This window comes from Echiichthys vipera (assembly GCF_963691815.1).
Source record: "Echiichthys vipera genome assembly, chromosome: 2".
Lineage (NCBI taxonomy): Eukaryota > Metazoa > Chordata > Actinopteri > Perciformes > Trachinidae > Echiichthys > Echiichthys vipera.
In genome coordinates, this window is record NC_139827.1 from 26,377,477 (window position 1) to 26,389,292 (window position 11,816).

Consider the following 11,816-nt stretch of genomic DNA (forward strand, 5'->3'; position numbering starts at 1 on the left):
AAAATAGTTTTTAGAGGTCTGGCAGAGTCAGTCTACTAGCAAGTGTATTAAATATCAACGTTCCTTCGTGCTTTATCAGTTTGTCATGAAACATTCCTAGATAATAATTTTGGCGTCTGCTGTTGGTTCAATTTGATGTCAGTCCTGCCTTCAAATATGACTTGAAGGCATGGTGTTGTCTTATCAAAGATAATCTTCAAGGAGTGATATGTGCTTTGTGTTCCACATACAAGGCCTCAGTGCAGAGGCTGCTTTTGTGTGTTCCTGCCCTTTCAGTGTGGCCATGAAAATTAACCAGTGGGCCCTTCATCTGAGAGACAGCTGTAGATAACATGTAGATGATTAACCTTTCAGTCTGTCCTCTCACTCACTTCAACTCTGCGCGTCTTACTCAAGTTTAGTCTTACCATGTTCCCTTGCCGTCCTTCCCTCCCCCTTCTCTCCAAAGACACTGTGAAAACAAGGGTCAGTTTTCAAGCATGTCTCGGCTAGATTTAATGGAATATCTTGAACACAGAGAGATGGGCCAGAGGAAGGAAAGGTCTTGCAAAACACCACAACACGCTGCTGGAATCAACAAGAGTGCATGTTTACTTGCAGTGTGCGTGTGTGTGTGCATGTGTTTTTCTGCTCATGTGAAAACCTGCATGTCCTATCCCGTGTGAGATCCCCCTCCCCACCGCCACCCCCACCCGCCGACTTGCTCGTTTTGTTGTCATGTCCTGGAATTTACTCCGATGTTGTAATGTTGTTCACATTTTTGTACATGCCCTAGCTTTTTAGCAGGACCAAATATATATATATAAATATATATATATATATATTTATATATAGATAAAGATATAGATATAGATAGTGAGAGAGAGAGAATTAACGAAGGCATAACAAGAGAAAAAAGTGTTTATATGGGGGAGGGGAGCAAGAAGCTGAAGTCGTAGAGAAGGAAAAAGGAAAGGGAGCATGTGAAAGAGGTGAGGATTAGGATAGCAGCGCTGCCTGATATTCACATGTTTCTCTTTTCCTCTCCCTCTCAGCTGATGTGTGTCTTTCAGTACGAGTATACAGACGGATTACCTTATGCAAACACAGGGCCTTTGCTTTGAATAGGCAACACAGATACTAGCAGCTAATGTTTTCCTTATCAGGGGCTACTCCAGCAAATATCACTCTGTATGGAAGAGAGTGACTGGGAAAGCAACAGGCCATTCATTTATCATGGCCAGGGTCCATTGTGCCCATGTGCATGCTCATAATTACAATGGGCCTAAACTATGCCTGACCCTCTCTCATTTCCTACCATTTAAGTAATGTTTTTGGGAGGGAACCGCAGCCGACCATCCGATTTGAATGCTGCGTGGTGGTGGTGGGGGATAGTGTCAGATCTGACGAGGTATGGCTGGCACCAAATATTCACGGTATGATTACACTGGCCAAATATATCTTGGTCAACAGTGTTATCAGTGTTTTTAAAGTTAGAAAATACTGTTAGGGCCAGAATGTAGTGACGCTACCTAACAGCATGATTTGCTTTTTACTTTTCATTTACTTTTCTCTTAATTTATTCTCAGAGGATTTTCTAAGTGCCTGATCTTTAACCTCAATGCTGTATTTTAAGTCAGGGTTCAAGGAATTAAAGGTCACATATTGGAAAAAGTGAGATTTCCACGTCACTTTAAAAATTATGAAGCTGGTCAAGCAATATAAATTCTGTGACAGTATGAAAGATTCAATCCACCTAGAAATGTACGCAACCTGTATTCAGAAACTGTGCTTTTTTAAACGAACAGTAAGGTTTTCAGTACTGGTGTGATGTCACAACTACACTATACTGTAGGTAGAAAGTGCAGCGACAGTTATTATCCTGCCGCACTGATGGTGCAGAGACGCAGAGAGTGCAGATGCAGAAGACCCAGAAACACTGACCAAGCAGAGCAGAATGGGCTTTTTCAGGAGAGAAGCTTTAAGAGACAGGCACTAAAGCATGTTTCCATCAAAGGAATTACAACCTCTGTGTCAGTCACATGATGCCGTTGGGTCAAAAAATACTTTTTCTCATTGACTTACATGGCTTAAGAAAGGTCTGTAAATCTGTGCGTCACAATCCCAACAAAATTACTTGATAATATCAGAATTTGATTCAATTGGTTCTATAAAATATTGAAAGCCTAGAAGAGCCGCAGGATTAAATTGTTCAATCCCCATTCAAGTTAGCTTGCTCTGTGGGCCTGACAGTGCAGAAGTAGCACCTATCATCCGGGTATTTTTAGACGTGCCACTTGAACGTTTTTGACTTTGTGTGCCATTGGATTGGAATGAACATGGCTCTGCTATGAACGCTGTATCCAGTTTTCTTAGTACATCCATGGTGAAAACAGGTATACAGACAGTATTGAAGAAAAAATGGGTTTTTTGGATGGTAAATGCATGTCTTCTGACTACTCAAGGCGCTTTCACACTACTTGTCACATTCACCCATTCACACAGACATTCACACTGATTGCAGTGGACATTTACATACCATCTAATGGAACCATTGACACATTACACACCCATGCACAGCATTCGTGTCATCTCTCGAATGGAGGACAACCTACTCTACCACTGAACCATAGCCGCTTTTTAACTTTAAAGAATTTAAACATGTTCAAGCAGGAGTCCAAAAACAAGTATGAACCTGAAAATGAGCATCATATGGGATCTTTAAGTAAAGGTTTAAGGAATTTAACCTTCTTGCACTCGTTCTAAGTCACTCTGCTGGAAACCGATCGTGTGAAGATGTAAATACTGGCTGCTTGCCGCCGTGGTTGGTCTGTCACTGTCACAGACGAGCTTGATTCTCTGGCCTCGTTGTCTTTTCGAATGGCAACATGTGACATGTGTTCATCAGATGGTTGAGCGGCTTCTCCCATATGGCGACGCAAAATAGAGACGGGTTGCGAAGACAGCAACGCCATACAGCTCTGTGTTCACAGTAACATCTGAAAAAGCTGGGAATCGCAGCAGGAGAAGTTGCCAGTGATGCCTTTTCCCCTTCCAAGTGCTTTTATTTTTTCAAAGCTATCTCTTTAATTTTCACTGACCATTATTCTCTGATTATGGGTGCAGCAAATGGTGAAAATGTTCATCACAAGTTCCCTGAGCTCAAACAAATAGTTTGCCAAACAAAACAAACTTAAAAACAAACAGTCCAAAGTTAATTATTATTATTACATAAGAAAGATTTCTGGACTAAATCTGTCTGATGATAGTGGATTTGGAGGCTGATACTTAAATTGATATTGGAGATCGCAACAAATCGACCAAGTTATTTCTCACATTAATGCAACACATAAAGAACCCTTGGTTTTCTCTTAAAATCATGACCAAAATATGTATGCGAGTGGAAGATTTTCACCATTAAAAATACACTTGTCAAACTATTGTATGTAATCTCAATGCTGTTTCTATATGACCTCAAACATATTTTTGGGCATTTTTGACACATCTGTCAGCTGATTTATTGGCCTATGTCTTTTTGTTTCTCCATGTAAATTGAACAGACAAATGCTGTTTAGGCATATAAACAATCGAATCATAAACCCATTGGTAACGAAGGAATTTCTTCTTTCCACTTTAACTTTTAGATATTGAATAAGTTGTGAACTCTATTTGAACTGGTTTAAAAAAATAAATCTCGAGTCTTAATTTGTGAAAGCTGTAGGAACTCTGAAATGGTGGGGACTCGCCCTGAGACGATACTTCCACAGTCTACTGTGTGACCTCCCGTCTGGCTCCTTCTCCTACTTGGGATGAAAGAGAGGAAAGGGAGGACAGGGAGAGAAGCATACTTGATGATGTTGGATTGTATTTGGCCTGCACACGCATTAAGAGCATAAACAGCAACTGGGGAGGAGAGAGAGCTGAGACAGAAGAGATCCATGAATGCAACATTCATTAATGCACTCATAGCTCACTACAGACAGACAGACAGACATTCAAACAAAAGCTGCATGAAAATATTCTCGTTCTCCCTCCTTGTTTTAAATACATTGAACCAGTCAGACTTAAAAACGACGAAATTCACCAAAATACAGCTCAGACAAAGTAAATGACACCGCTATTGGTGTTTCCATCCCTATATTAAAAAGTGCTGCGGTTGAGATAAAAGTGCTGGGTAGTGAATGCCCAGGGACTTTCATGCTTTGCAGTTTTCAGTGATGCCACTTGGCGATTTTTGTCCACGTGTAAACGGAGGCACATTTCATTCATAAGTTCACACCTGTTTTTTGGGTTTCTATTAGAAAATGTTTAGATGCTTTAATGTTCAAAAATACATTATTTTTCTCATACCGTTTGAATATACCTGTATTCACCCATATTCATATTTAAAATGGGCTTTATTGGCATGAAAGTTTTAAAGAGAAACAGTAATGCCAAAGCAAAGCATCAAATACAATACAATATGTCCAAATATACAGACACATTGTATTTGTTATTTCACACTCTGTTTCAGCACCCGTCTCTTTAAGGGCCCCTCCTGAAAAAGCCCAGCCTGCTCTGATTGGTCAGTGTTTCCGGGTGTTCTGCATCGGCACTCTCACCATCATTGCACCCGAAGAATTACTGTTGCAGCACTTTCTACCTACAGTATAGTATAGTTGTTTAAAGTTGCTTTTAAAGGCACCATTTCTGAATTAGGACTTTGTGCATTCCTCTGTGGATTGAGAGTTTTGATACTTTCACTGAATTTATATAGCACATTGACCTGCTTTATAATAATAATAATAAAAAAGACATGGAAATCACCTTTTACAATATAGGAGCTTTAAAAAACAGCAGACTACTGGATTTTATTAACAAGGAAGAAGAGCACTTTGGCTACTTTAAGTTGATTTAAACAAGCTGTAATGTTGCATCATCCACTGATCTGTAGCCAAAGCTGTCTAGCAGTTTATGGCAATGTGTTATGGCATGTTGCTTTTGTTGGATATTTGACAGCCGAAAGCGACAGGAAACATGAGGAAATAGATAGAGGGGGATGATGTGAGGCAAGTTTTTGGTAACATGTTAAACGCCTTGAACTGCTCTGTGACCAGGATGACCCTGCTGTCTATAAATCTTTTAAGGAAAGGAATGTGCGTCCTCTTAATCTAGCAGCGTGTGTCCGTATTTGACATCAGTCTTTCTCAACATGTTCCAACTTTTGAATCACGTAGCTTCTGCACATGCGCAGACCTGTCCTGTTATCCTGCGTGATGATCTCAGCGCTGGCTGTAGCTCGGCTATGAATGAGCGAAACTGCTCTGAAGTTGGTGTTTATGGAGGGCCCCGTTCTTTCGGAGGGGAGAACCAAAGTTAAATAAATACTTGCTCCATCCTGTCTGCATTAAGGGCCTGCACACATGGCTTTGACGTCAGAGTGACATTAAACAGGGTGGGGTGGCCCAGCCAGCTCTGACACATGCACTTGCGTGCACGCACGTACGCACAAACACACACATACACACACTCTTCCAAAGCTTGCTATTAAAATCCTTGTCTTTCTTTCTTGTTAGTATCTTTGTCAATTTCTTTCTCTTTCCTCAAAGATTCTCTCTTTTCCCTCTCTCTTTTTTCCATCTGACCCCAAGTTTTGGTGACAGTGATCACCCTAAAGTCTTTTGTACTCTTTTTGTCCCTTTCAACTTTTATTGGCACCACATGTCTCGACACTTACATTTACCTCTGATAATAACATCAGCTTCTGACAAGAAAGAAGCTCATCTCTGACAATTTGTTACTTTTTGTTGAACGGGTTTGACTGTTATCATCAATCCTTCTGTGTTTTTGGCTGAAGTGTGAGCAAGTATTTCTCCGGCAATATATCCAGCCAGGTGCAACTGGCTATCATCGGCAGCATGAAAAAATCCAACATTTAACTTCAACATTTATCTTTGCTGGGCTTGCTTTTTTTAATTGTTTCCTTTTTCCTGCAACAAAGAGACTACATTTTGTTCATGTGCTTATACGTCTACAGCTGTGTGTGTGTGTGTGTGTGTGTGTGTGCGTGCGCGCCCTGCAGCCCCACAACTGGTCTTTCAACATGCCTTTCAACCTGAGACTGGTGGGATATGCTTTGTTAACAAAATATCAACGAGTAGCTGCTCATAATGCTCCTGTCAAACAATTCTGTGTGTCTGTGTGTGTGTCTGTCTGTCTGTCTGTCTGTCTGTCTGTCTGTCTGTCTGTCTGTCTGTGTGTGTCACCACAGCATGTCCAAATAAATTATGACACCTTGAAGTGCTGACTTCTTGCTTTTTAGTATGTTTGTGGTCGTTATTGTTCATTCTGAACCTAGGAGAAGACGAAGAAATCTGATGTTGAAAAAGAAAAAAGAAAAAAACAAGGTGATGTGTTGCAATAGGAGACGGATCAGGTTTTTTTTTTAGAGGTGGGAGCATGCACACTGTACAAACAGTCTGCTCGTGTTTGTTGGGAAGGTGTTGTTTTACAGGTGTTTGCCCACAATGACCCCCTGTATGTATTTGTGTGGAAGCTGTCACATGTCACTGCCGGACCAGCTGGTGTCTGGTGAACTTCAGGGCAGAGGATTTCCCTCTCTGTCATCCTCAAACCGTCACAGTCTACACGGTTCATTTGAGCTCAGGCCAGTTAATTCACTCAGTGTTTTAAAACATGGAACTGAAGTGATGAGAAAAACAGCAATGTGTGCTCTAGGATAGTTAAGAGTTTAAATTTGCTGATTGTGAGGCCAGATGTCTCTGCAGTAAGGCCTTTCTGTCTTTAATCTGACTCCCTCACTAATAACTGTTAGATCTAAATTAGATCACAAGATTAGTTGCTTATTCTTAGATTTGATGAGCATGTAATTTAATTCATAATGCTAACTTTATACTGTTTTCTTGGTAATTTAGGCAACATTTTTGCTCAGCTGATTTATTGAGCACAATATTTAACTGTTTTGAAGTTGTCTTTTGACTTAGATTTTGAAAACGGTGTTTGTGAGTTTGGCCGGAGAAATCGGAGCAGCGGGGGCAGTGTTGCTGTCGCTCTACCGCGCCGTTGTGACGAAAAGAGAGCTGAGCCGGAAGGCAAAGCTCTCGATCTACCGGTCAATCTCCGTTCCTACCCTCACCTATGGTCATGGAAGCTGGGTCATGACCAAAAGAACGAGGTCGCGGGTGCAAGCGGCCAAAATGGGTTTTCTCAGGAGGGTGGCTGGAGTCTCCCTTAGAGATAGGGTGAGAAGTTCAGCCATCCGTGAGGAACTCGGAGTGGAGCCCCTGCTCCTTTGCGTTGCAAGGAGCCAGTTGAGGTGGTTCGGGCATCTGGTAAGGATGCCCCCTGGGAGCCTCCCTAGGGAGGTGTTCCAGGCACATCCAGCTGGGAGGAGGCCTCGGGGAAGACCCAGGACTAGGTGGAGAAATTATATCTCCACACTGGCCTGGGTGTGCCTCGGAATCCCCCAGTTAGAGCTGGTTAATGTGGCCCGGGAAACGACCCAACCCTGGATAAGCGGTTGAAGATGAGTGAGTGAGAGTGTTTGTAGAAGAAAGTAATTCCTCAAAGTGAGGTATTAGGTAAGAACCAAAACGCAGGTATCATATCAGACAGAAAACAAAGACTGCTATTGGGTTATCCATGCCTATTATAAATAATGCAGCAAATTAGATAAGAATTAATGAAGGGTATAGTGCTGTAATAGTGTCCACATGTATGGTCTGGTTACACAGCTTATCATTCTGGGATAGGGGGCTTGTTTGTATTTCAGTAAACCGATCACAATTGCCATGGGTGGCGCTGAGGCCGAGTGGAGGTAGAAGAAGGGGAGGAGCATGTCAACACTGTGCCAGATGTCAGACTTTATCCCAGAACTGTATCCAATAAGAGAGAGAGAGTACTGTGACAACCCTTCATTTTACATTGCATCTACCTGTATGTACTAAACTCCCTTGCATCCATATGCAATCTAATAGGTAGTGCTGGGTGGAATGACCCAACATTTCTTATCAAAAATTTTCTAAGATTCTGGCAGTTTCATGGTATACAAAAGTCTTTTTTTTGTACATGACTGGGTGTTAATATAGGTTTATTGTGGGTTATTTAGACTGACTTACTTACTTAGACATCTGCTACGTTGTAGTTTAGGAAATGATACACTATTAAGTGTTAAAAATTGTTGTGTCAATGTGTTTTCCGCAGTTAAAGAGAGTTAGTTGTGGGTTTTTAATTGTTAATAGTTTAAAGAAGGGTACATAGTTAATGGGTGTCCCCTATTAATTCATGCACATTGCCTATACTATATATTTTGCTGTCTATTGATGAGTGACAGCAAGTGTTTCAGCTACAGTATGCACTGCTATGGTAATAAATGAAAAACCATATGGTAATTTAAAACAAGTATGCCACCACTACTGATAAGGCTATTTTAGGTTGTTTTTTTACACCCATGCTGGTGTTGGAATGAGCATTTCAGTAAAATTGTGTGTGTGTGTGTGTCTGTGTCAGTCAAGATGTGTGCATTCCCCATGATCTTTGGAGCTGTCAACATTCTTCACCACATGCTCCGTCATGATGCATAGAGGCGACTGGTGAGATGAACCAGCTGTCCCTGCCTCCGGTCGCTGCAAGGTCAACATGTTCACCCGTGCACAGTCAAACACACACCGACGCTAGGCTGGATGTCCTCTTGTTCTTGATTGATATGCTGATCTAAATGTCTCTGTGTCTCTCAGGTGGAGGAGGGAAGAGGAATGGTCGCAGTAAGAAATGGAAGGAGATGCTAAAACTACCCCACATCAGCCAGTGTGAGGAGCTACGCCGCACTATTGGTAAGAAACCTGGAGTGTGTGTGTGTGTATGTGGATGGGCGTGAGGCAGAAAGATAACGTGCCATGCTCTGTCGTTGGGGTGGGTCTGACTGCGGGAGGAAGTTCAGATTGGACTTCCTTCCTGTTTCTACCAGTCTCCACCCGCAGTTACAGGCAAGGGACAGGAAACGGTGTGTGTATAGATGTGTGTCTGTGTGCGTCTGAGTCAGGGAATCCGTTTGCACAGCGGTTTTCTTAACTTCAAAGTCTCTCCTAACATTATGTGTGTCTCACACACCAAATCAGAACATCTTCACTTATACTTCCTTCCTTGTCTCCACATCCAGGTTTGATTTTAAAAGTAGGGGCAGAGTTCTCTCTCTGTGGCCCAGACAAGTCCTCTACTCTGGGGCTACATTATCTCCTCGTTCCCCCCACCCTCCCGGTCCTTTTGAATGCCACAGCACTCAAGTGTGTGAGTGTGTGTGTGTGTGAGTGTGTGTGTGTGTGTGTGTGTGTGTGTGTGTGTGTGTGTGTGTGTGTGTGTGTGTGTGTGTGTGTGTGTGTGTGTGTGTGTGTGTGTGTGTGTGTGTGTGTGTGTGTGTGTGTGTGTGTGTGTGTGTGTGTGTGTGTGTGTGTGTGTGTGTGTGTGTGTGTGTGTGTGTGTGTGTGTGTGTGTGTGTGTATGTGTATGTGTATGTGTATGTGTATGTGTATGTGTATGTGTATGTGTATGTGTGTGTGTGTGTGTGTGTGTGTGTGTGCCTGTGCTTGTGTGTAATAGTGCGTCACAGCTATCTCTGCCAGAGATTGCAGTGCTACCCTCCCCCACATGCTCTCCCTCCCTCTTTTCTGTCTCCATGCCTCCCCCTCCTGCTATCTGCGTCTCGCTCTCTCTCTCTCCCTCCCTCTTTGCACCCCTTCAAAGGAACACAAGAGTGGCAGAACAAGAGAGTTATGGAGAGTGCGAATGAAAAACAGAAACGGAGAGAGAGGGGCCTTTACAACAGAAGGAAAGATATCTAAAAGACAGGAGAGAGTGAGCGAAACAACGGGAGGACAGGAGGGAGGTTGAGTGAAAGAGATGTAGATGAACATACTCCCTACATGATATCTGTGTTTGTTGTTGCTTTGTCTTCATATATCAAATCGCCACTCAGATCTAATTATTATAAACTTGAATATATCCGTCGTCAGTTCGATAGATTACCTGCTAAAAAAACAGCACATAAATGTTACCTTAAGTGTGAAGAAGCTTTGTGCTCGTCATATCCTACATATTTATTGCCATTTGGATTACAATTTTGCAGAGGAATGGGCTTTATGTGCCTGTATGTGTGTCTGTGTGCACACATGGGCATGCAGCAGCTGTTGAGGGTTACATACGTCACTATTACATAGACCTATTGCGCAATTTCCCTATCACACCGAGCTCAGGATCAAAATAATCCCTTTTGCCTTCTTAAACACACAGACGTGTCGGTATGTGCATGTACTCTCGCTCTCTCTCTCTCTCTCTCTCTCTCTCTCTCTCTCTCTCTCTCTCTCTCTCTCATATACACACACACACACTTTCTCGCACACCTATCTTTGTGAGGACATGCATTGACATTATACATTCCCTAGCATCATACCCTGTCCTTAACCATCACAACTAAATGCCTAACGTCGCCCATTACCTTTACCCTTACCTAAACCTAATTTAGACCTGAACCTTAAAACCAGGTCTTAACCCCCAAACAGGCCTTTGAAAAAGGTGTGGGAGACGCTCACGCATGCCCATACAGTATAGGCAAAGTGGACAGAAGGATACAGTAAAGCGAGTGATAGCAGTGTCTTTGTTGTGTCTTGATAATGTCAGGCATTTGACCTTAGCCTTGACTAGTGTGCAGTACTTCTAGGAAGCCTAGATCACATTATATGAGCTGCTGCCACTTTGTCTACCAGCCTTAGGGCTCTCTCTCTCTCTCTCCTCCTCTACATCTATCTCTTCTGGTATCTATCCAATGCATATAGTACACCATCACCTATTACTTTTGATCTCTGCGGTGACTGCCTCAAAAGTGTGCACACCCATTGCACAGACGCACACACTTGTGCACATTTGGCTGGCCATTCACTGTCTCAATAACTCACTCAGCCGTAGCCTAAATTGGAGCTTTAATTAAGTTGAATTTGCAGCTTACTTCACTGGCTCAGACAGTTACTAGTCTGGGCTAGTTCGAGCTTCACAAACTCTCCCTTCATTGTTCCAGTCCTTTCATTTTCCTGTGCCATTTTTTTTTCCCTGACATCTTTTTGTCTCACACGTTCTCACTTTCTCTTCATCTTACTTTCACGGTTGTTTTGTCTTCAGGAAACAGGAAATGGTTCTCATATGCAAAAAGCACATTTCTTGTTGGAAGGCTGGCCTACGTTCTCATATTCAAATGAATCCAGAGTCAGGCCAAAGAAACTGTGTTCTTTTCAGGCCTTCTGGTCTCTTTATGTTCACAGTCTACATTCTGCAACCGAAACCTTAGTTTCTGTAATCTAAAAAAAATAGGTAAGAGAGACTGTGCAAAGACAATGGTTTCTATCTTGATATTTGCACATTAACAGACGTTGACACAGTTAATGTTGTATGTCCAACCCAAAATATATCAAAAATTCCAGGACTATAATCATTTATGTAATTTATTTTTTCACATCACCCTTTTTTTTTTATATAGTAGGCTGACATGAATTACCTCTATAGTCGCTGTTGTTTTTATGGGAATACGCTATGTTTTTAGAAAATTGACTTGTTTACCATTAAGTTATGAAAACATTGATACTAAAATCATTCATGTGTCCCTGGGCATAGATTGTTGCCAAGTCCCAGTTCTCCGTGTACCGTTAACATGTAAACAAATTATTCCAGAAAAAACACACAGTATATACAGAACTGCTGAGACCTCTACTTAAATGGAAAGTAAATGTGGTGTGTGATAGAACAGGCTTTACACTATCAGTATGTTTTTGCCCTAAGGCCCAGAATGTCCCATG

At 42.0% G+C, this 11,816-nt stretch overlaps 1 protein-coding gene across 2 annotated transcripts in view; it reads left to right on the forward strand.

Annotated features, from left to right (window-relative positions):
- Window positions 1-11,816, forward strand: part of grk4 (G protein-coupled receptor kinase 4) — a 50,073-nt gene that overhangs the window by 6,490 nt on the left and 31,767 nt on the right. For both annotated transcript variants that reach the window (XM_083938497.1, XM_083938496.1), the window contains exon 2: window positions 8,715-8,810. In XM_083938497.1, the coding sequence (XP_083794623.1) occupies window positions 8,715-8,810 (96 nt within the window). The remainder of the gene's footprint in view (window positions 1-8,714; window positions 8,811-11,816) is intronic.